Source organism: Spironucleus salmonicida, chromosome 3, assembly GCF_000497125.1.
Source record: "Spironucleus salmonicida strain ATCC 50377 chromosome 3, whole genome shotgun sequence".
Taxonomy (NCBI): Eukaryota; Fornicata; order Diplomonadida; family Hexamitidae; genus Spironucleus; species Spironucleus salmonicida.
In genome coordinates this window covers 165,009-189,063 of record NC_090598.1, presented here as the reverse complement: position 1 = coordinate 189,063, position 24,055 = coordinate 165,009, and the positions used below count along the sequence as shown (strand labels likewise).

Genomic DNA, 24,055 nt, shown 5'->3' with positions numbered 1-24,055 from the left:
AGCAATTTTCTCACTTTTTAGCAATTTCGGTATTAAGAGACGCAAACCATTTATGTTAGAGCTTAACGCGGCTAACATCGCGCTTACTAGGTTGAATACACCAACATTTCTATATGAAGTCAAGTGCATCGCCATCCACCTTTTTATAGAGTTTCGCAAGTGCATTATTTTTGGGCTCTCTTGGAACTCCCTTAGTTTCGGCGTCCCATGGAAGTATACCGAAAGCAGGCATGAATGATTTTTGATTTTCACCAGAAATCTTAACTTCCTTGAGCAAAATATCTTTAAAATTATCCTTCACGACTATAATTCTATTTTTCGAAATCTCCTGGACGTCTTTAGCATGCTCAATCATCTAAGCTAGTACCCAAGCATTATTCATTAGCTGGGCATTGTAACCTTGAGGAATATCTCTTGGTTAGTCGTCAGAAAACGTTCCCTATTAGAATAGTTAGGCTTTAACGCCTACTAATTGTTCTAGCAATTTGAACGCAAGCGTACCAATAGACCATACGTCAGATTACGGAGTAACACCACCACACATAACCTCTGGTGCAGCGAAAAACATGTCTAATTCTGCTTATTCTTTCGCCAAGACGGTCTACATAAAACCGATATGATAAATCTTAGGGCATGGTTCTTCACCACTCATATCTAACCAAATTTAACTTGGTCTCAAATCTCTATGCAAAAGTTTAATTTCACCTGAATTCAAAAAATCGACAGTTTGCAAAAGTTTGTAAATGAACTTTTTCACATCCTCCTCCGTTTTGAATGGTTTGACCTTGTTTTATAGAACATCAAGTAAAGTGAACTCGGGAGCAGCCTAAGTGAAGATATAAAATGAATTAAAACTGGAGAATCCATATCCCAAATAGCTCAGTAAACCTTAATGATTAATAGCTCTAAAATTTCTTATGAATTAACGTCCGGAAAGGTTACTAGGGAGTTGTTTTGCGCTGCAAAATTGGTGTAATCTCAAGTCATAAGCCAAAAGGAGACTTTCCCATGATGATTTGGCGATTTTGTCCGTTGGCAAAAGTACGAATCGCTTTTCCACAACTGCACATTCTGGAAGATATAGATGAATAAGACTATTTGCGTCATCTATTGCAGTATCGAAAACTTGAAGATGCTTCTGACGAACCGTAGTGCTATAAACCGCCTGCCTTGCTAACATTGCTGAGCGAACTATGTGGATGAATTACTGCTCTGAAATTACTGGGTCTGTGTCGGAATTAATATTAAACATATCAATGAATTTGCCTTCATTCTCCTTGATTTACTGGCGAACTTTCCGAGAAATTCTCTTTTTATGGACAATATCTTTGTTTTCTGTTTCTACGTCGAGAATCGCTTTTTCAAAGGAATCTTCATTATCTTTCACATCCTCTTCAATATCAAGCTCTTTTTCTTATTGCTTTAATGCCATTTTAGGAATCTTTAATGGGTCTACTTTAGAAAATTTGGGAACTAATGATTTATTCTCAGATATCATAGAGTCAGCCACACTAGGGTCTATAAGTTCAGAGGTTTCTGATTTAAACTGTATATTTTGGTTTTACTCTTCATCACTTTATTTTCTTAGCTTATCTATTTCATTCTAAGTTTTCTATCTTTGATTTTACTAAATTTCCTAAGTAAGTTGCTTTTAAAGTATTACAGTTGCGTCCATTCTAAATATGGATTCAACTGTCTTGTTGAAATGAAAATCAAATTAGTCTAATTTAGGGAAAAATTATTTGAGACCTTCGTTAATAGTATATAATCTCGCTTTCAGGTTAGCTGCTCTAGTTTATTAAATAATATCCCAGCATGCATCTGCATAGCTGTTAACAAACTCTTGTGTTTTTTCATCTACTTTTTCAGTAATATAAGTTAATAATTTAGGTTCTTCATCGACTATTGGTTTAACTGGTCTAGCAGCTAACTTCTTTTTAGTAGATTAATTTTATGTCTCTTCCTCAACTACAACTTCTTCTTATACAGCTTCAATTGGAACTTAGTATTAGATATATTTAGTTGACTGTTCAATAAATTTGGAAGATTTATCTTATAATTAAGCATAAATTACTTCAAGTTATTATTTTCTAGCATCCATATAATCATTTTCATCATATTTTTCAACATATTTTGATAATACATCAACTGATAAATTAAATGCCCTAATGTTCACGTCTTCTGGTTTTTTGATTTCTTTGGGGAATTCTTTAATAACATAGTTACAAGAATCATTTTCCATATCTTACATATATGCCAAAGTTTCATCAATTATTTATTAAAATTTGTCTGATTACAGCGCAGAATCTGGAATAATATCTGGATATACTTCTTCATAAAGTTTGAGTGTTTGATTCAATTTATTTTTGCACTAATTTATTAATTCTGTATGCGGCTAATATTTGTCTTTTGTTATTTTAACAGCAAGCTGTAGTGCTTCATGTTAAATAGATATATCAGCATTTTTATATTATTACATATAATATTAATATGCATTTTCCTATTGGTTTTGCTTCGGCACTAAATCTTTAAGTCCTTCATTTTCACTAACCTAAACAAAATATGCTGCAAAATCGACGACTGCAGCTGAGTGGGCCCTAGCAACACAAATAAAAGAGTTACCCAGGAATAGATTCGCATCAGGTCTTTGTTATTCAAATACTTATTCTAAATATTCATGAACCTCCTAAGGACAACTGGTGCTAATGCAACTTTAAATTCTTGGGGTACTGAGACTATTTGGTACAAACACACATTTTTTACCGTTTTCTTAGACTCTCATGAAAACTTAAACCAACCTATCGCAATATGTATATATTAATATAGCTCCACTTTAAAGGAAAATCATCTTTCTAGGTTTAAATGCTAAGTCACATTTGCCATAACATTTACCATTGTAGCCATATGCAGAAAGTCTCTTATGAGCATTTATAGCAATAATAAATCCAAGTTGAGGTAAATCAACAGCGTCATAAAAAGTATTCTCAAACAAACCCTTAAGTGTCAACTAACCTTCCACAACATCTAACTAACCAATGTGAGTAGCTGTTTAAACTAAACATATCTATGAGAATGGTAACTGGTCTTAATTGTCTTAAATTGGCACTTTACTAGATGGATACAGTCTTAGTGGCTCAGTTATTGGCACATCTATAATATCTTTTTAATCAGTTAATACTAAAACAGAATTTGCCGTACAAACAGTAAGATTTCCATGATCAGATATAAGAAAATCACGAATCGATTCGTCAGTCATTTTGGTGACATCTAAAATAAACTATGTACGCGGATCCACTTCCATAATATTACCCTTTGAAGTTGCTATATACAAAACTTAATTAATAAATTTAGCCGTAGTAATTGCACCTAAATGTAAAGTATTATTAATAGAGCGAACTTTAGGGTTTAAAGGCTTCTTAGGAGGCTCATAGCTGGGAATAAATGCTAATTATGTTTATGATAAACGTTAGGTCATAGGAATATTGAATACTTCATATGTAGTCTATGTAATATAATGAAATTACATATCAATTTCTGCTGAAGCCATAACAGTTGTGCCTTAGCCTAAAATAACTCTATAGGTCATTCGATTTGAAATGGAAAATAAATCGTGTTAGAGAATATTATTATACCTTATATATTATAATATGTTTTTGGTTTATTATATATATAGTACGATTACTCATTTTTAATTTGATAAATGTAGGCGTAGCTGAAATAATAAACTACTTTAAATCCTCTTGCTAATTACTAATTAGGCAGAACAATTGGTTCAGGATCATTTGCTAAGGTTAAGCTAGCAATACATATTGCTACAGGTATTGAAGTAGCTATCAAAATTATATCAAAAGCAAAAATTTAATAATTGGACATGTAATCAAAAGTTGATCGTGAAATATCAATTATGTAAATGTTTTAGCACCCTCATGTTATCAAACTTTACGAAGTGATCTAGACACAAACAGACATTTACTTAGTCTAAGAACTTGCGGAAAATGGTGAATTATTTTAATACATAGTATAAAGAAAATCAATAGATGAAGAGTAAGCAAGACATTACTTCTAGTAGCTTGTAGCAGCAGTTGACTATCTGCATAGATCTGTTACTATTTCACATAGAGATTTAAAATCAGAGAACACTATGATAAATAAGTATAATAATCTGAAAGTTACAGATTTTGGTTTATCAAACATCATGTTGGAAGGTGATTTTTTAAAAACTTCTTGTGGTTCACCAAATTACGCTGCACCAGAAGTTATAGCAGGATAATAGTATTTAGGTTGTCCTGCCGATGTATGGTCTACAGGTTGTCTTTTATATACATTATTGGTCGGAAAATTACCTTTTGACGATCCATTTGTCCCGACTTTATTTAGAAAAATTAGATCAGGAGATTATATAATCCCTGAAACAGTTCCACCTTTAGCTGCAGATTTAATACGTGGTATGTTATAAGTATAAGTAGATAGAAGATTTACCATTGAAATGGTTGTTTAACATCCTTGGTTTTAAGTCAACCTACCGGATCATTTACGTATTTAATTTGACTAAGGATATGAAGCCTAATTTGGTCTTGTAGATGAAACATATGTGCTTAACTAAACCAATTAATATATGAATACTAATTTTAATGTCGATAAAATGCAAGAATTACTTAAAACTGAAAGAACTAAGAACGTTAATTGTGTAACTTATAGATTAATTTATGATAGAGAATATGAAAAATCTATCTAAAAACTTCATGAATTGCCATCACAAATACACGAATTTACAGGTGTTACATATGAAACTTTTGCTAAATAGTAATAAGATGATAATTTATCTAAGCATGCTTTCTTTTTTGGTCAAAAACTTTGCGCTGTAAGTGAAAAGTTACCACATGAAGTTATGGTAGATATATTAAAAACGTGCGAGACTTAAGGATTTAAATGGCGTATGGGAAATATAGTAGCATATAAATATTATGATGAAACGCAGAAAAAAGATTTGATCACTTTAAGATTGGAGAATACAAAAACAAAAAATCCATTCTAATTTTGCTTAAGAATTATATAGCCTGCAAATTATTTAGAATATGAAATGATAATAGGTTGCTGTCTTTACATAGCTCCAGATGCTAAAAGATAACAACAATATATTTTAGATTTAAGAAAAGTAACTGGAGAGGTGACAATGTTTTAATATTAAGCTGCTAGACTAGCAGATGTTATTTTAGAATCAATATCAAACAATCTAAAAACTAACTAAATCTCTAAATAAGAATGAAATTATTTTGGAAATTATATTATTAAATACATATATAATTAATATTTTATTTTATAAAATGACATAGAAAATTAAGGTTAAATAATATTAAATAAACTAGATTTCAGCAATCAATAAGCTATTAAAGATCGAATATTTAATGTTCCGAAAAGTTTTTATTTATTTTAATACTTTATTTTATGCCTTATTTAAATAACCATTTGTTATCTTAAAATTAATTCTGTAATAAGAAAAACAACATTAAATAAATTTTTTCTTTATAAAAGTAACTAGTTTAATAATTTCAGGATTACTGTTTCAGAAAGTACCATTTTCCTTTATTTATCATTTAATGAAAAATTAGAATATCACAAGAATCTAAGGTATGCAGGCCTTAATAGATCCTATTATTTTAATTTTATAATATAATTTATAAAATTAATAAAGCTCGTTATATGTTTAGTTTAGCATTAGTAGTTCTATAGTTTACATTTTATGTTCTTGCTTGATGACAGCTGGGATTCTACTTAAATTTGTATCAATGACAATTATATTACTAGATGGCTCCTTTGATATAATAAGCATGTTAGTCAATGCCAAATTTTCTGAAATTAGATCTGTTTTAATCTAAAATTTAAATCCTGGGCGTTAGTACAAATTATTTTTCCAAGATTCTTTTGAAATATTTAATATGATTTTCACACTATTGTTCATGAATTTATTATTTGAACCTTCTCTAACAAGTTAAGTAACATATATTTGCTTTGAATTATTGGCAGACGCGATTAAAATTATTCACACCTTAGATTTTAATAAAACTTCACTAGAAACAATAAAATAAATGAAACTAGCAGATGAAAACTACTACTGTTTAACAGAAGTAAAATTTACTATAAATCCAGTTAGTTATATATCAATAATAATATATCTTAGCTAATATTTTAACGGATTTTATACTATTTAAAGCCTTATTGGGTTTACATTATTAGTTGCACTGATTATACAGTTTTATTTTTCTAAACATCAACCTATTCACAAGGATGTTATTGAAGTAGAGTAACTTAGTAAAATAACGTTATGTTCAGCACCGTGAGTTGTATATTATATTCCATTTAATATTATAATATCATTTAGTAATGGATATATTTTTAGAATAATTAAAAAATGATATCTTGGACTATTTTATTGCCTTAGAATCTAAGTAGTAGTTAATATTTTACAATAAACATTCTATTCTAACATTAGCAATAAGATACAATGCAGAGTCTATTATAACTCATTTTTTAACTTAGTAGTATATGACTTTATAAGATTAACCAAATCCTTTAATGCTTGCTGTTTTATTCAATAGAACCTAGTTAATCCCTACTATAATTAGCTAAATTCAGTGTTTATAATTAGGCTACGACCCAGAACCATTTTTCGTCGCTATTTATTAATAAAATTATTAAGTTGTGGAATCTTTTATTAAATCGGACTCATCATTTGCCGTATTAACATATAATCATTAAACTCCTTTAACGCTGGCAGTTGAAATCTTTAAAAAATCAATTTTTTGTTTGATTTTAGAATATACAAACCTTTAAGATTATTTAGAAGAGGCTCTGGAATTATCTATTATAGATAATAAATATGAGGCTGTTATTTTGCTTCTTCCCAAAATTTAATTTATAAAAAATGAAAGTGCTTTATAATTTGCTATAAGAAACCATAGGCATTAGTTTTATTCAGTTTTTAAGGAATAAGCTGATTTGTTTGATCTATTATAAACATCCTTTTTGTATAAAAATATTTAAGCATTGTAGTTTTTTAAGTGCTTTAATTTAATTGAGACAGCAAAATTAGGTTGGTACGAGGGATGTAAAGCAATTATTGAAAATGATTCTTTATAGTTAGATCTACTGGATTAATATGGAAATTCAGCTCTTTTTTATGCTACGAAAACAGGAAGCATCAATACAATCAATTTATTGCTAAAATAAGTTAATAAATGTAAATAATCTTAAGCAATTACCCAATCCTTATAATATGATTATGTATTTAAGCTTTTATATCCTTTTGAAAAAACAGAGTTACTAAATGACTTATAAGCCATATTAAAAATTGTAAAATTTAATGAGACTATTTTTAAATACATTATGTAGGACTTGATATTATACAAGAATAATTATACCTAACTATCCACGCGTATACTTAGTACTGTTAGTTGTTCTGAGGTAGCTTGTATAACGTTACTAAACGCTGATCAATCTAATGAATTCGGATTTTGTGGATAACTTGGATGCAATCTAAGGTAAAAGTTAAATATGTATGAAAGTCTGCTCTAAGATAAAACTTATTATGATATTTTTGGAAGAAATTGCGAGTAATTTTAAGATTTAGGATACTTGTTATCCTATCACTGGTAATTATATATTGTTTAATGAGTATTTTACAACAAGTATTCTAATTTTGTGGTAACTGGTTTATATAATTAATTTGTTATAGTTTAAGCTTATATAGGTATTCAAGACGATAGTTTTTAATACTGAACACAGGTATCGTATAACTATATTTAAAAATGTTAATGTTTTATTCTATTATTAGAAACTTTGTACATACAATTGAAGTATTCATATTCAATTCAAAAATCAGTCAAGAATAAAAATAATTAACTTTGGTTACTATTTCTTAATATGCAATAATTGACAAAAATATTATATTTAACGTAGAGATTGAATATCCCCACTATTTTATTACGTGACTCTATATTTTTATCAATTTGATAATTGAATAACTGTAATAATAAATTATTCAAATTGAATTATTATTTTATTATATAAATTAGGTCTGTGAGTTGTATTACAAATTATGAGTTATAATAAATATTTTTATTAATATATTATTTTATACTTTTTTTAATTTAAAGGGAAACTAATATTAGGTCACTAGTTTTAAATTTAGTAAATAATCAATTCTTCGATGCATCTATTGAACAAATCCGACTCTAAAGAATAATTATAACATTTATTAAACTTCAGTATTAATTCAGTTAACTTTAAAATATGTTATAATTTTTCTTTATTTTGATATATACTCTCAATGATTGCAAATGCATCTTCTGCTTCGCTTTATGTATCGATAGTCAGTAAGTAAAACCCTGCGTAGTCATTTTTCTTTTCTAGAAGAAGCTTTCCTAATTATTATTTCTCTATGGATGTTAGTAAATTACTACTTTATTCCAATGGAATACTATCAAAAGTAAATCCTTAAAGAACCAAGTCTTTTAGAACATTATATTCGATGACCTTACCTGTGAAATATGTGTTTAAAAAAATTCTAGCATCATCTGAGTCGTTTGTCTGCAAACTTTTTAACATTTAACATTAAAGGGTGCCAGTATTAATCAAACAATAATCTATAATTTATTATACTTGTGACTTATTGAAATCCAAAGGAGATACAAACTCTAATAATTCTTCTAATCTCATTTTCCCATGAATATACAATATAATATATAATATCACTTTTCTACCATCATTGTACCGCAAACCTCATCAATTTTCTCAATATACTAATCGCAAGCTTCCAAACACTTCTATCTGACCTAAGATCCTAATAAGATAACTCGTTTATCACCAGAAACGGGTTAGAGATTGTTCCTAAATAGTCTTAAAATAGCAAAAACTGCAAAATCTGAATTATATGAATCTATAATTTAGAGTAGCAATTGTACAAGTGAAATAGACCTCTCAAAATCTAAATTACGAAGCAAATCTGGTAAAATTTCCCGCCTTAAACGCTTTTAGAGAGTATTCATTAAATAAGTTTCCCATGGAGCCCCACATAGCTCTATTTTATAAGCCGAAGGGTCAGAACATACTTAAATTGCTTCTTCCAATTTATCCATATCGTCAATATTTACAGATACTTGACCTTCCCACTCTTTTCTACCTTACTCTTCACTAACAGTCTATTTCATGACCCGCTTGTTATATTCGTCTTCAGCACTTACCAAATCATTCGTTTGAATCCAAAGATGAATTCTATTATCAGTACCGGTTGAAATTGCGAATCGTCCTTCTTTGCTCATTAGAAGTGTTGTTATTGAACCAAAATGACCTCGGCTATAGTCCTCACCATGGCGTCCATCTCCTAGTTCGAGGACATAAATATAGCTATCAAGGTCGAACATGCGGATTTTACCGTCCTCACAGCCGATTAACGCGATATGGGTGTTGTTTAAAAAATCTATGACACGACCCCCAGCATCCAGTTTAATCATTTTAAGACACTCACCAAAATTTAGACCCCATGTTCTAATAGTTTTGTCAGGTGAAATAGTAAAAAGACGTTCGTTCGTTGATGAAATACGCATCTGTGTAACTGGGAGAGCATGCCCATAAAGTTGGAAGCGGAACTTTAAAGAGTCAGAAAAGTGCACTCTTATTGTACCATCTGTAAGTGCTGCAAATAAATATAACTCTGTTACAAGTGCGCATTTAATAGGTAAAGGAAATTCGAATTCTCTTTCTTAAATAAGTGAAAAATTTTACGAAAACGAAAAAAATTTAATATGGCAGTCTTCTGAAGCTGTAAACAGCGTGTTTCTAAACAGTTATAAATGTGTGATAGACTTATCTGAAATCTATGTTGTAGATTCTAGATCTCCAGACAGCAAATTTATCAAGATTATTACTCCAGTTGAAGTAGATAATAAAGAATAAGCATTACCTGGTAAAAACATACATTTAGTAGGTCTAACACCCTCTGGTAATTCAATTGTTAAAATACAAATAGATTTTCTAACATTCCAGATTTTAACTTCAGTAGATGCCGTCATAAATAGAGTATCATCAGCATTAAGTGCAGAACAAGTAGGTGAAACTCTATGTCCCTCGTGTGTAAAATTTGCTTTTTCTTCTAATTAATTATTAAAATAAATTAGTCTATTTTTATTTGTAGTTAAGAATATATCTTAAGTTAATGAAACAGACAAACTAACCAACTTCTCTTTTGATCTGTATATTTATCCTTCCTTAAACATCTTTAATGGTTCAGTTTTATTTTAAAGTAGTTCTAAAACCTAAAAACTAGAATCAGAAAGAAGATATACTAAATTTTAACCTTTAATAATTTTTTTAATAGGTTCTTATACTTTTCTTACTATAATACCAACTTCCTAAAATAAATTAGTAGAAGTTATAAGTTATTAAATCTAGCTACTTTTATCTTATTAATCAGTATCAGCGTCGCCTTCGGCATCAGATTTTTAAATGTACTTTAAATTGTCACTGTATAAGTATATTTTATACTCATCACAACATATTAAAATAATATCATTAATAACGATAAGGTCTCTGATTTAACTAGTAAAATTCGCCAAAACTTGTACTTTTTTGCCAGCTAAGCTTACATTGACAACTCTATCTCTTCCTCCAGACAATATATAATTTTTATATGTTACAGCAGTATTGCACCAGCCACTATGAAATTTATTCAAATTAAGAGATATTTCTTAAGAAATTAAATCTAAAATATAAACTGAACCATCAGAAGTTGTTCCCAGTATGGAATCCTATATATCTCTAATGGATAATACTTAACTATTTAAATCAAAATTTGCTATCATTTCTTTTGAATTTAATGAAAATACCTACAAATTACCATTTGAAAACCCAATAGCAATATAATTTTACTTTGTTAAAATTGTTGAAGCTGTAACCTGATAATCAGACTTCATATTTTATGTAAAAATTACTTTCTATGATAGAATCTCCGCAACCTTAAGTTCAGAATTTATTGCAGTAACAGAGTACTTACCTGTAGCATCAAAATGAGTACCAGGGGAAGAAGATATAAATCCGTATACATCATCTGGCTCATATCTGAGATAGGTTTTTGGCATTATTAAAGTGGCACGTGGAAAGAGAAATCTATATAATCACTAATATAATATTATTTATATATGGAATATCAGAAGAATATTTATATTGAATATAAAAACCCTCAATTTCTTAAAATGGAAAGCAGAATCTTTACCCTAGATGAAATATGTAGACTTACAAATGAAGATCCAGCTGAATTATCAAATGATACATCTGATAATATACATTTTTAAATGAAGCAAATGAACAATCAATTAAACAAAATGATTGTAAATTAATAAAAAGCGGAAACAATTATTGATGAGTGTTTGTTAAAAAACTCACATTCTATTTAACATAATATAACACCAAAAATATAACCCTCTAATTAATTACTGAATTTTGCAGGTAAAATTTTAGATATATGTTAGGAAGAAGGACTTTTATAGCATTTATCTAGCAGATAGGGTCTGATATCACCACAATTTAATTAATCATAAACTAAAGTATTTTAACATTAACCTTAAAAAATTGATACCCTGCTTAAGGAAAACGATATGGATTCAATAAGATCTTAATTAAAAAAGAAATATTAGGATATTGAAACAAAAATTTATTACTGCGATAATCTTCTAAGATCAGGATCTACTGATTAATTAGAAGAATTTAGGTTGAGTCAAACAAATGTAGGAAAATTAAATTTCAGATCTAGTGACTGGAAACATTAAAACAGAATCGAATTTGATAATAAACAATCAACACAAACTTAGATCACACAAACATTGAGCACCGTGGATAGCCTGATAGAATTAAGTGGATCTGTGATAGAGGAGAAGTAAGAATATAACTAAATATGCCATATGTAAGAAAGTATAAACAAAAATAATAATTTTACTCTACTATCTGAAGCAAATGGTACATTAGATGAATAAGTTTTTAATTAAATAGAGGCTCAAGAAAAATAACACGCTTAATAAGGTAACCAGTGTAAATAGAACAAACTAATAACTTAAGAAAAACAAGCATTAAAATATATTCAAAGCAACTAATAAAAAATCATTAAAATCTTAAGTCATAAAGAGATAAAGATTCCAATTATTCCCTCATCACAAAAATAGTAAAACTAAAATTAAATTATTAAAAATTAGCAAACTTCGAGGAAAGATAACAAACTAGCAAGAGCTAAATCAACAGATAGATAGATTAAAAATATATTTAATATACAACCATCAGAATTCAATATGCAACGTATTTTCCAAAATCATGGACTAACCAATCCTAAGAAATAGCAGAATGAGTAACTATTTACTGCATTTTAATTTGTAAGGTCTAAATCGAAGAATAGTAATTTTATATCTAACTAAGCGGAAGGAGATTTAGTCTAAGCAAGAGCGCTAAGTAGGATCAATGAATAGAAATTTAATACTGAAGTTAAAGAGTTGAACTAAGACTTATAACAAATGAAACAAAACTAAGTTGATGATATGATGCGAAAGCGAAGATAGGGGTTAAAATAGAAGTGAGCATCTTATATAATAATACGTATTTTATTTGTTTAATAAAATGGTTCTACCAACTTTACAACTTTCGCCTGGGCTGTTGATGGAGTTATTCGATCTACTGGAAGATTTAAAACTTCAATAGTATTATGGTGAAATTTTTGCTAATCCTGTTGATTATGTAGGACCTCCCGTGTTGGAAAATTATCTTTAAGTAGTCTCTCGTCCATTAGATTACACTACTATGTAAGTTCATTTGAATCATAGAGAATATGAGTATTTGTATTAATTTATCCATGATTTAGCAGTGATATATGATAACTGTCGTAGATACAATACTGGTGTTGCATTCTTCTAAAAAGCTGCTGATTAGGCAGAAATATATGCAATCAATACAATGTAAAGAATAACGGAGTTAAAAGGAATTAATATGGAGTTTTATTTAAAGTACTCGCGCATGTTTTTAAAACAATTCTAAAAAGTTTAAAAGGGTGCTTCTAGTGGTCGTATCAGAAGCGTATATTTGCTTTTGAAGAAGCTTAAAAAAACATAAATTGATGCAATTTTTGGCTAAAAAGATATTAAAATTGACTTTCAAAACTGTGAAGAAATTGAGATTAAAATTTTAAGTATAATTAAGTGACTAAATTCTAACTCACTTTTTCACTGCTAAATTTCGGATATTTTAAAGGAAAATTTAAAAAACAAACAGATCAAATCCTACAGTAATGATTAAATCAATCCATCCTATAACTTACTCAACTACTTTTATACCAAGAGATTGTGTTAAAAGGTAGACAATAATTCTAATGAATATAATCATAAGTTAGATAACATTGAGCATAATAAATTGAATTAAAGATTTTGTAAATTTTAACTATGTGTTACCAAGCTTGATACTAAAAAGTTTCCAAAATAACATAATGATTAAAATTTTTAAGATTAAATGAACTGCTACCAATCCCACTGCTATATACAATTCAAATATAATTGAAATAGCAGTAATCAATATATCACATAACACAGCGCCAAACTATGCCCAATACAAAGGAATTATCATTATAAAATTTACAAATACATTAAATATTCCCATATAATATAGTATAAAAAATATTTCATTTCCTTTATATAATTCCACTCCAATTGATGGAAGGTCAACTGATCGAAAACTTCTACCACCAGCAACCTCAGGTATGCCATACCAAGTTAGGTGAAAATGGAAAGGCTTTCCGTTTTTACAAGAGCATTGGCAAGAACTTCGAAACTCCTCAAGAAGCCATCACTGGTCATTATATTGACAAGAAATGCCCCTTCACTAGCGACATTGAAATTACCGGTCGTATCATCAAGGGTGTTGTTTCTTCCCACAAGATGCAGAGAACCCTTATCATCCGTCGTGATTACCTCCACTACGTTACCAAGTATAAAAGATTCGAAAAACGTCACAAAAAGATCGCCGCACATATCAGCCCTTGCTTCCGTGTTAAAGAAGGTGATATCGTTACCATTGGTGAATGCCGTCAGCTTTCTAAGACCGTTTCTTTCAACGTGATCAAGACTGAGGAAGTAGCTGAGCATAAGCGTAAACGTTTCATGCCTTTCTGATTAAAGTATTATATCACTCACTATATTTCTCAATACTCCTATTATAAGGTGTAAATGCTTATTTCTTTTAAATATTTTTTTCAATATCCTTTAAATAGCAATTAATTCGATGAAGAGTAGGGTTTGCTAATTTACTAATTAACATTCCTATAATAATAGTAAACACTATTGCACCATTTTTAATAAACATAACAATAAGATCATCAAAAGGTCCAAACTCAACATTTTATATATAAGCTAAGGTAACTTTAGAAAATAAGATAAAGGAGGAACCGATAAAATCAAATTCCTTTTATATTAATTGAAAAAGCTTATTGTTAATCAAAATTTTCATAATGGGTGCATCATCTAAAAAATAGATTATAAAACTATAGAAGATTGGAAGAAAAGGTCTTGCAAATGTATACGATAAAATAATTAGAATATTAGATTTTATTTATAGTTCATGAAGTTCAAATCGTGTTATGAATTAACAATAAACATATAAGACAGAGAAAATTAAAGTAATTATTAAATCTGGTGAATATTTTTTAGAAAATTTGCGTTTTTTGATTAATCCTGTATCAAGAGAATATGAATAAAAGAATCCCCAAAATAGTGGAAATTGTTATTGAAATACTTAACCCATTACGCTTTCTTATTAAAACTAACTAAATGATCCTTGAATAAGCATATTTAAGATATACACAAAGCGGACAAATAAAATCGTTGATAAAACAAAGATAATCATCTTTCTGACATTAAAATACTTTTCCAATAGAATACAACCATACAAACATGTGAATCCTTGAAATAATTAGGATTAAACAGCAATTAAGTCATAAACATCAAAATATGGTTATTAACAACTCTATAATAATAAGAACCCTGAGATACTGAAATGATATTCATTGTTGGGTAAAAACGATAATAATACTATAAGTAAAATATATTAAATTAAATACCGGCAATACCAAGATGCTTAATAAAGAATAGCCTTATATTTATATTATCCAAAAGATTTGAAGATTAAATAACAGTTTATACCTTAAATAAGATAAAATATGTCAAACCATAAAGTCCAATGATGAAACTTATATATATTATACTGATATGACGTGATATCAAACAGTGACGATTATTAGGGTGTAGATATTAGATGTCCAACAAGAAAATGATAACTTAGTGGTTAAATAGCTTGAGTTATAACAAAACCTATAACACCTAAATATTATGGAACTACTTATTAAATTTCCATTAATTACAAATACAATATAATTATATCTAATTCGTATATATTTATTCAACGTTATAGATTATTATATATTAGAAATATGTATAGAATTTATGATTTCAATAAGAGATGCTTTTGAGAAAACTGCAAATTACTTTCATATTAAAAATTATGGAAGATCATTAGAGTAATTTTTACAATTTAATTGGATTGTAGTGGATTAATATTTTGATTTCGATTAAATTGATATTTTGAAATATTTACTATATCAAAGTTCCAAATTTATCCAACATTTCATTTAATACTAGCAAGACGATGAGGAGTACTTAAAATTTTTGTATACATAAATTCAAGGGGTTACAGCAGATCGCTTCGAAGAATTCCTTAATGGAAATATTAATATTGGTGCTAGATTTGGATATAACATTGAATTTAAAAAACCATTTTCACCTTAAGAGCACAATATAGACTTTAATTTCACTACCATACTAAATCTTTAGTCAATTTTTCTGACTAACCCAGAAAAATTATTTTAGACCCAAGAAATATTCGACGATTTCTTCTTCGCCCCAACAGTCAGTATAGTATCACTTACCCTTATGAACACGCATTTCGAAATGCACTCCATTTTCCATTTTCTGTCTAATCAGCCCAACATCAAGTATCTAGTGCTCAGAAATCTACCGCTTAAAAAGTTTGTCAAACCGCTAAAATACCTCTTGAAGTCAATCACGCTGCTAGACCTCCTGGACCTCTCATTTACTGACCTCAAAACCTCAGATTTCACGAATTTCAGCCATGGCATTCCAGCTCAGCATATCATCTTAAAAGGCCTCGATATCAACACCGTCTGCTCGCTGGACCTGGCACCCATTTCGAGCAGCATTTTAGCCTCTTTCGGCGAATTCCAGCGCACCGAAAACCGCCGTTTTCAGCTCAGCGAGCTCTTCGTATTCCTCGCAAAATTCGCGTCCGGCCGCCAGCTCGCAGAGCTCAAAGAGCTCAAGACAAGCGGTGTTGTGTGCTGCCTGGATGCCAGCTTGCACTGCAAAATTGTCGAATTTGATAATTCGCTAAGCCCGATTTTGAGCATTCTGATGCGTATTTTAGTGATAAATAACAAAATTGGTTTCTAAAAAGTCGATTTGAAGGGAAAACTCCGAAAACTTAGCAATGGCGACTGCACAACGGTCGAAATGCACTAGAAACGGCAGTATACCGAGGTTACTGCTGAACGGCCGATGTAGGTCAAAATGGTTCGAAAATCACATAGCTGCGCGGGGAGCGAAAATGTGACAAAATTGTAGCTTTTTATGCAGTTTGAAAATGAAGCATTGGGGAAAAAATTTCTGCGGAAGCCAACAGTAATAGAGTACCATCCGGTGACTGTGCCAAAACCTCCAAAAGTGGACTCGAAATGCCAGATTGAAGTAAATGAGCGGTTGAGTGTACAATACCCTAGAAAATGCTATTAGAAAATTGAAGAATCTGAGCTTTAGAAAGGACGGTGTAATTCCAGCAAAAGCTCTAAGGTATCCAAATCAAAGAAAAAGAAGATTAAAGTAGATCTTGATTATGAGCTGGTTTCTGGTTTTCTAAACACAATTTTTGATGATGACAAGCTCAAAACAAGATTATTTTATGTTGGAAATATACAGAAAATACACACTATCTGTGATACATACCGAAATGACCCTGATTAAAAACTTATTGATCTATTTCAAACAATGCTAGAATGAATTATAAAATATAATATTCTATATAATAAATATAATATTTTTGACCAACAAAAATAAATGATTAAAAAATTCCAAAACTCACCTATCCAATAAATTCTAAATTCTACAGATATTTAACCATTCAATTCTTTCAAAAAATTCACTAAGATCGAAGATCTCATTAGTTATTTCGACCCTTCTGTAGAACGATAGGTTTAGCTTCTTTTAGAAGACAAACTGCTAACATTTACTGGAACATAATGTCTTCCACAGATAGCAGATGATATTTTATGCCATATCGGTAGTCGAAACCAAATATATTACGATTTTGATAAAGTGAAGGATAACACTGTTATTTCTTGCCAGGTTCCAGGAAACTTGATTTAGTTTTCATTATCTTCTGATGCAATGGTAACAGTTTAGTTTGCAAAAGCATTGCTCTCTGCAAACTAAATTTTATATTCTAAATTCAATATTTCCGTACCACTTGAGACTCCTTAAATAATCAAGATTTTAGAAATTTAAAATAATCAAAAACGTGATTTAATTTATGTTAAAACAGCATAAAGAAGACATATTGACTATTCAGAGATATAGAAAAAGGTATTCTATCAAGATACGTAACTAAACATGTCGGAATTAGTCGCTTAGCTCATTGATTAACCTCCTGCTGATTTTGTGCTTTATGGTTATAAAAGATTCAAAACTGTCGATTTTGATTCAATTTTTACACTAAAGCCTCTATACAACTCAATTAATCATTAGAAACTATATAGAATGACATTCCGGTTCTAAATGGATGAGTCACTGAATTTAAATCTCCACTCTAATATTGATTGTAAAGTTGAGAAGTACCCTGTTAAAATATCATCCCCAGATACTTTTACTGATATTTTTGATTTATTTCTGGGTTTCGAGATTGTTGCTAATAAAGAATCATTTTACTTAACAAATGGTAATATATAATCAGAAAATTGGATAAGATAGTGTAATTAGAACTTTTTATTCCTTTGCAATTATTTATTTGACTAAATGGATCATGACCAGAGAGAACAAGCGAGAACTATAGATTTCGGGGAAAGTATCAGATAGAATGCTAACTGCTTTATCTAAATGTTAAAAATTATTAACGAAGACGAATACCACTATACAATCAGTGAAATTGCGTAGATCATAAAAAACGAGTGAATTTTTGATATACTTTTATATCTTTATATACATATCTTGTCTTTTAATGAACAAACTATTGAGAAACCATATTTTTCTAGATTTCGAAGCATATTTTGCATAACCGTACCAAGAATGTCCCTTAGTAGTTCCATTTGAAATCGGTGCTATTCGTGTTTAAAATGGTGAAATTGTAGCTCAGTTTCATGCATTCATTCTCCCGAATTCTAATGACTATGAGTGTGCTGTCAATTGTGTGTTGGATTCTAATATAAATTGGAACAAACCACACCCTAACGACCCAAATTTCCACCTCTTTAGACCAATAGAAATCACTAAACTTGGTCCCCTCTTCGAAATTTTTGCTTTGGGAAGTAGCATAGATTTGTATCAGTTAAAATGCCCGTTTGTAAGTATATAAACTAGCTTTTCAGCACATTTTGTCGATTCTATAATTGCAAAGGATCCAACCCTTGAAAATGTGGTGTTATATCATTAAATGAAATGTAAGAATTTAGAAGGTAAACTGATTGATTTTGATTTGTTTTCGCATGCATTTTTGGGGGCAAAATTCTCATCAAAGCAGGCTAATTTGGAGATGCATAAAGCAAATAAATGTAAGTATCATAGCTAGAAGAGTTCATCTCACTGCGCTCTTGGTGATGCTCGATATTTGGCTGGATTATTTATCAAGCATTTTTAGTGAAATTGAATTTTAATCATTTATTTATGAACTTTGGGAGAAGTATATTGTCCTAAGAAATATGGTATTCCTTTTGCTGATAGTAATTATAAGATTCTATTATGTGCTGTTGACCTTTGATTTTTTCTTTGATATTTCTAAGTTACTATGAGAATTTTTAAAAGTTAACTTAGTAGTTTTTTTGATGATCAAATTTGAGAGGCACTTTATTAGTATTAATATCATCGAAAAATCCAGATTCTACATATATCTCCGGTTTGATTTAACCACTTTTCGTAATCTAAAACTCCATTTTTCCTTCCATTATAAGCTTATTTTAACTATCTACGATAGCTGGGAAGATTAAAAATGCTCTTGTATCATCGGTCTCAAATGCCTCGTCGAGGAATTTTGTATTATCACTTTCACCTAATAAAAATTAAAGAGGCTCAATTTCTCCGTCTTCTAACTCTTCCACATATTTTTCAACTAAAAAATAACAATTTTTAACATCATAACCTACATTTTCAAGACTTTTCATTCCTTTTTCATAACCAACAAGCTTATAATTTTAAGAGAGGACTAAAAAGCATAATTTTAGCAAAACTGATGCAGTTGCGTCCATTTATTTGAGTCCAAATAGTGATATATTGTCGTTGAGTAAATAGGATTCTAAATCCGTATTTTCTAAAATATTACTACTATATGTTTTGTACCATTTTACAAAAACTTCAAAAACAGGTGAATTCGGGCTTGATAGGTCATCAGACAATAGAAGAAGGAACTTAGAGATATCATTTTTTGCAAATGATGTTTTTAATAAATTGAAAATTTTTAACGCTACTTAATAACACTTGCTAAGTAGAAGAGGGAATTCGTTTAGTGTAATATGAGGAATAGGGCAATTTCTATAAGAAGTAAGAGCTAATCTGAACTTACTTGCAATGTATTAGTCTGATGCTGGATGCTAGAAATAATGTAGATTGATACTCTCTAATTGCAAAGCAGAATTATAAATTTTTGTTTAGTTAATCTGTTACATAGGAGGTATAGAAACCTTTTCTTTTTCCAATTCATTAAAAAATTACTGGTGCTTTCTAAGTTGAGTTGCTGCTGCAAGGTTACAATCGGAAATATTTTGATAGTAATCATGAATGGAACCATAAATACTACCTAGCTTTCTACTTATTTCTGTCTTAATTATTTATTCTGCTTCTCCTGTATAAGTACATATGAATTAAAACTAGCTATTATTAATCATTATAGCATCACTTAAACTAGTCTTAAATACATCATCTGCATTTATAAGTAAATAATCTACTAAAGATTCAGAGCTATTCATTTAAATGAAAGGAAATGATTTATATTATTTTATCTTAATTTGATGATTGCTTAAGTTTTCATTCCACGAATGGATAAAACGATCTATGACATGATTTTTACACAGGGGGATTTACTTTCAGCTGGCGCTATGCTCAATAATCATATACCAAACTTTACAGAGTTAAGTATCCAGAAATCAATCCAGTAGTTATAGACAACTATCCCACCGCCACATTTTTCAAATGTCCCTCCATAAGTTGGAGATTTTGATCAGTATTATGAGAATAAACACAAATTTCCAATCAATTTCGTACGTTTCACAGCAGGAGGCCGCTATATCCTATCTGGTGGGAAGGACAATTGCCTAAAGCTTGTTGAGCTATAAAAAGCTAAACAAGACCACAAGAACAGTCGTGATACGCAGTACTAGCAGTCACGGTGTAGGCATACTTTTTACGGTCATTCAGCAGAAGTATTTGACGCCGCCGTGCACCCGACCCATGATTTGCTTGTATCAGTTTCGCTCGACTCGGACGCGCGTTTCTTCGACCTGAGAGCCAACGAAGCGGACGCATTTTTGCACTCTTTTTCGCTGGGCCGTGCTATTCAATCGGTGGATTTCCTTTCTCAAAATCAGCTAGTTTTTGCGGCTAATAATGAGAGTATTTACATTTACGATATTTAGAACCTCTAGAATTTCTCTTATGTCGTAAAAATGCCCGAAATAACGACTAAAACACGCTCGTTTGTGAATGGGATCTCGTGTTTACACCAAAATGGCGTCAGTTTGGTCGACCAGCGTTGCCAAGTTTACTCTACTATCAAACTGAACAATTCTACTGATTTCGTCATTTAGAACTCGCAGCTGGCGGTATCCTCGCTTGACGGCACCTCCGTGTACGATTTGAGGAACCTTAACCAGCCCTTGCACAAGCTGCCAAGTATTATACGCTCAGTCTCTGGAATTCAGAACGCACAGTTTTGGATCGGTCTGGATACGTCTAAATCGATTAAGTTGTTCAACGCAAATGGGAACCCTGTGAATTACACTGCCAGGTTGAACAAGAGCTACAATTTGGAGTCCGTGTAAGGCAATGAGAATGAGCTCAGCTTTTGCTACATTTTTGATAAAACTTATACTGTGGCTGACGTTAAGCTGCATAAGTGAAGTATTTAATAAGTATTGTATAATATTGCTTTACCAGTTCTTTGTCAAAGGTAAAATAAAATAGTTACTAGTAATTTTTTATGATAGCTAATGGACTGTGTATTGTTTAGATAATCTTATAATAATAATGTTGCGAATTGTAGGTGTATTCTCAATAATGTTCTGGCAATGTTTAGATATTATACGATACCATTACAAAATTTAAGTTGCATATAAAATAAAACAGTATATATAACCAATACTCATACATTCTATCTTTAAACTCTACTATCAATTGCTAGTACTAAGTTATATCCAATTCTAGGAAAATGATAAATTTTTCATAAAAACTCATTGTTTTCTTTGGAATCGATTTATTTTTATAATTCATATTACGTAAATAAAATATGTATAATTAGTAGTATAACTATAATTATATTAATCAACAACATTTAAGAATTAATTTATGTTATTTATATCATATTGTAATATTTTATATGATAGTTCGTAGTTAAGTATTGATACCATTAGTATCCAGCATTACATATCGAATGAATTTACATTTGATTATTTAGAAACGATCAATCATTTCATAATTCGTTTTATGAACCAAACATACATAACCTTTTTAAAAATAATCAAACCTAGATTTATTCTGTACCCAATTATTGGTGCTTCTATATCATCTATTTTAAATATATTTAATAGATAATATGACATTACGAATCACTAAATTTAATATTTTACATGTTATTGACTCAGTATATGAAGTTATTCAAATAATAAGGATTATTGATGTTTACTTTATTATGAAATATATTTTATCCTTATTAAATTATTTTATATTTCTATTTTGAATGAAGTAATACTTTTCACTATTTTTATAAATATAATATAATAAGCATACTGATATTATTTTGGTATTATATAAACACGTTATTTAAATTAAACAGCTTGAATCGCTATTAATTTTATTTAATAACATTAAAATAGGATAAAATAAAGGATTCTAATCATTAGAAATTTGATAAGACTGCTTAATTTAAAAATGAATTATTTTACCTTTTTAATAAAAATGCAGATATAAAAATATAATCTGAAGAAACTAATAATTTTTATGCATATTCTTATTTATCTTTTAATGTAAGAATTGGGCTATCCTATTTAATCCAACTAGCATTGACATAATTAACACACTAATCTGACTATTTGTTATTAACTACAAAATGAGTTACAGCATTAGAAAATTGATTCACAACAGTTCCTCCAAATTACCATACAGTTAATATACGCAAATCTATTTAAGCAGTTTCGTTTATAATATACTATAACATTAATAATTTTTCATTATTTGTTTCATTTACTTCTTAATAAAGAGAAGGGCACTATCTTTAAAAATAAAATACACAATCTCGAAATACTTTTCCCTGATAATATGACAATCTTCGATCTTAATTGATAATATATTCAAGTGTAAGCATCTATTACTCGTAATAAGCAGCATAGTCGATAAAAGGAGCAATAAAAGACCTTTCCTAGGTTAAAGGAAGAAATGATTGAGCAAAAGAGTCATTATTTGTAGTAATTTTTGAAGTTGTGTATGGTATGGATCGAAAGAATTATTCTGGAGGGTTACTATTAAACCAAGGAAATGAAGAATCATCAAAGATTAAATAATTATTAAGTAATATTTATGAGTCTTTTATTATATCAATAGTTTTTATATTGCGATCTATTAAGTATTAATTTTATGTTTAAGATAATATAGTGGATTAATCTGGGACAACAATACCTTATTAACCACCAGTACTTTATCCTTCGCGTGCAGTAATTCTCTCAAATAATATATTTTATGGATCTAATATCTTACAAATCTATTTTGCATACTCATATACTCCTGTAGTTGTAATTAGTATGATAAGCTTTTGATAGTTATTAAGAATGAAATCTAAAAAGCCAGGCCGAATTGAAAAATAATAGTTACTGCATGATGTTTATCCATTAATATTTAGTCTACAAAGTTCAAACGAGATATATTGATATTATTTTAGTAACAAATAATATTGATTTAGTGATTCAAATTATTCTCTAATAATATAACCAGATATACAATTTTCATTTGGAATTCCTGGTTCACAGTGAAGTATTGTATCATCAATATCCAAGAATAGTAAAATTTTATTATTTTATTTAACTTATTGCTCAAATCTAAGAATAGTTTTACTCATTAAACTTAACTTCTCATAAATACTCATCTGTTAGTTTAAATGATAATCCTTGTCAATAATTACATCATTTATTTATTCACCACATTTAATACAAATTTTAGACTATTTTCTAAGTCGTAAATGTTTGCAATGCCTACTTTACATTCTACTAAATAAAAATATTGTATAATATATTATAAGAATAAAATATTAAATTAAAAAATTAAAACTATTATATGGTTGTAGCTTTTTAGTAATTAAACGATCCTAACTATTATAGTTAATAAAAATTCCCTCTAGATAAATAAATAACTTCACTGCCTAATTGCAAAAATTTATTATAATATAATTAGTGAAATAATAACATCACCCAAGATAATTGATTATTATTAATATAAGCTAG

General features: G+C 29.3%; 17 protein-coding genes across 17 annotated transcripts; 10 read left to right on the top strand and 7 right to left on the bottom strand. All coding sequences in view use genetic code 6, as the record gives it.

Moving 5' to 3' along the window:
* Positions 1-10: 10 nt before the first annotated feature.
* On the bottom strand, positions 11-3,586 carry SS50377_22326 (Kinase; the record flags this gene model as incomplete). Its single annotated transcript, XM_067906216.1, has 1 exon — positions 11-3,586. The coding sequence occupies one exon, from the start codon at positions 3,584-3,586 to the stop codon at positions 11-13; it is 3,576 nt and encodes a 1,191-aa protein (XP_067765484.1).
* A 114-nt stretch (positions 3,587-3,700) lies between these two features.
* On the top strand, positions 3,701-5,266 carry SS50377_22325 (Kinase, CAMK CAMKL; the record flags this gene model as incomplete). The annotated part of the gene is made up of 1 exon (XM_067906215.1): positions 3,701-5,266. One exon carries the CDS (start codon positions 3,701-3,703, stop codon positions 5,264-5,266), a length of 1,566 nt encoding a protein of 521 aa, XP_067765483.1.
* Positions 5,267-5,324: 58 nt separating this feature from the next.
* On the top strand, positions 5,325-6,338 carry SS50377_22324 (Transmembrane domain-containing protein; the record flags this gene model as incomplete). The annotated part of the gene is made up of 1 exon (XM_067906214.1): positions 5,325-6,338. One exon carries the CDS (start codon positions 5,325-5,327, stop codon positions 6,336-6,338), a length of 1,014 nt encoding a protein of 337 aa, XP_067765482.1.
* A 235-nt stretch (positions 6,339-6,573) lies between these two features.
* SS50377_22323 (uncharacterized protein) lies at positions 6,574-7,671 on the top strand (the record flags this gene model as incomplete). Its single annotated transcript, XM_067906213.1, has 1 exon — positions 6,574-7,671. One exon carries the CDS (start codon positions 6,574-6,576, stop codon positions 7,669-7,671), a length of 1,098 nt encoding a protein of 365 aa, XP_067765481.1.
* Positions 7,672-8,169: 498 nt separating this feature from the next.
* Positions 8,170-8,715, bottom strand: SS50377_22322 (uncharacterized protein; the record flags this gene model as incomplete). Its single annotated transcript, XM_067906212.1, has 1 exon — positions 8,170-8,715. The coding sequence occupies one exon, from the start codon at positions 8,713-8,715 to the stop codon at positions 8,170-8,172; it is 546 nt and encodes a 181-aa protein (XP_067765480.1).
* Positions 8,716-8,747: 32 nt separating this feature from the next.
* On the bottom strand, positions 8,748-11,132 carry SS50377_22321 (WD40 repeat protein; the record flags this gene model as incomplete). Its single annotated transcript, XM_067906211.1, has 1 exon — positions 8,748-11,132. The coding sequence occupies one exon, from the start codon at positions 11,130-11,132 to the stop codon at positions 8,748-8,750; it is 2,385 nt and encodes a 794-aa protein (XP_067765479.1).
* Positions 11,133-11,246: 114 nt separating this feature from the next.
* SS50377_22320 (uncharacterized protein) lies at positions 11,247-12,614 on the top strand (the record flags this gene model as incomplete). The annotated part of the gene is made up of 1 exon (XM_067906210.1): positions 11,247-12,614. The coding sequence occupies one exon, from the start codon at positions 11,247-11,249 to the stop codon at positions 12,612-12,614; it is 1,368 nt and encodes a 455-aa protein (XP_067765478.1).
* Positions 12,615-12,654: 40 nt separating this feature from the next.
* On the top strand, positions 12,655-13,233 carry SS50377_22319 (Bromodomain-containing protein; the record flags this gene model as incomplete). Its single annotated transcript, XM_067906209.1, has 1 exon — positions 12,655-13,233. The coding sequence occupies one exon, from the start codon at positions 12,655-12,657 to the stop codon at positions 13,231-13,233; it is 579 nt and encodes a 192-aa protein (XP_067765477.1).
* A 12-nt stretch (positions 13,234-13,245) lies between these two features.
* Positions 13,246-13,683, bottom strand: SS50377_22318 (Transmembrane domain-containing protein; the record flags this gene model as incomplete). Its single annotated transcript, XM_067906208.1, has 1 exon — positions 13,246-13,683. The coding sequence occupies one exon, from the start codon at positions 13,681-13,683 to the stop codon at positions 13,246-13,248; it is 438 nt and encodes a 145-aa protein (XP_067765476.1).
* Positions 13,684-13,736: 53 nt separating this feature from the next.
* Positions 13,737-14,195, top strand: SS50377_22317 (Ribosomal protein S11; the record flags this gene model as incomplete). The annotated part of the gene is made up of 1 exon (XM_067906207.1): positions 13,737-14,195. The coding sequence occupies one exon, from the start codon at positions 13,737-13,739 to the stop codon at positions 14,193-14,195; it is 459 nt and encodes a 152-aa protein (XP_067765475.1).
* A 13-nt stretch (positions 14,196-14,208) lies between these two features.
* SS50377_22316 (Transmembrane domain-containing protein) lies at positions 14,209-15,432 on the bottom strand (the record flags this gene model as incomplete). Its single annotated transcript, XM_067906206.1, has 1 exon — positions 14,209-15,432. The coding sequence occupies one exon, from the start codon at positions 15,430-15,432 to the stop codon at positions 14,209-14,211; it is 1,224 nt and encodes a 407-aa protein (XP_067765474.1).
* An 89-nt stretch (positions 15,433-15,521) lies between these two features.
* SS50377_22315 (uncharacterized protein) lies at positions 15,522-17,147 on the top strand (the record flags this gene model as incomplete). Its single annotated transcript, XM_067906205.1, has 1 exon — positions 15,522-17,147. One exon carries the CDS (start codon positions 15,522-15,524, stop codon positions 17,145-17,147), a length of 1,626 nt encoding a protein of 541 aa, XP_067765473.1.
* A 57-nt stretch (positions 17,148-17,204) lies between these two features.
* On the top strand, positions 17,205-18,314 carry SS50377_22314 (uncharacterized protein; the record flags this gene model as incomplete). The annotated part of the gene is made up of 1 exon (XM_067906204.1): positions 17,205-18,314. One exon carries the CDS (start codon positions 17,205-17,207, stop codon positions 18,312-18,314), a length of 1,110 nt encoding a protein of 369 aa, XP_067765472.1.
* Positions 18,315-18,360: 46 nt separating this feature from the next.
* SS50377_22313 (uncharacterized protein) lies at positions 18,361-18,999 on the top strand (the record flags this gene model as incomplete). The annotated part of the gene is made up of 1 exon (XM_067906203.1): positions 18,361-18,999. One exon carries the CDS (start codon positions 18,361-18,363, stop codon positions 18,997-18,999), a length of 639 nt encoding a protein of 212 aa, XP_067765471.1.
* Positions 19,000-19,012: 13 nt separating this feature from the next.
* On the bottom strand, positions 19,013-20,317 carry SS50377_22312 (uncharacterized protein; the record flags this gene model as incomplete). The annotated part of the gene is made up of 1 exon (XM_067906202.1): positions 19,013-20,317. The coding sequence occupies one exon, from the start codon at positions 20,315-20,317 to the stop codon at positions 19,013-19,015; it is 1,305 nt and encodes a 434-aa protein (XP_067765470.1).
* Positions 20,318-20,359: 42 nt separating this feature from the next.
* Positions 20,360-21,466, top strand: SS50377_22311 (WD40 repeat protein; the record flags this gene model as incomplete). The annotated part of the gene is made up of 1 exon (XM_067906201.1): positions 20,360-21,466. One exon carries the CDS (start codon positions 20,360-20,362, stop codon positions 21,464-21,466), a length of 1,107 nt encoding a protein of 368 aa, XP_067765469.1.
* Positions 21,467-22,458: 992 nt separating this feature from the next.
* SS50377_22310 (NLI interacting factor-like phosphatase domain-containing protein) lies at positions 22,459-23,817 on the bottom strand (the record flags this gene model as incomplete). Its single annotated transcript, XM_067906200.1, has 1 exon — positions 22,459-23,817. One exon carries the CDS (start codon positions 23,815-23,817, stop codon positions 22,459-22,461), a length of 1,359 nt encoding a protein of 452 aa, XP_067765468.1.
* Positions 23,818-24,055: the final 238 nt, after the last annotated feature.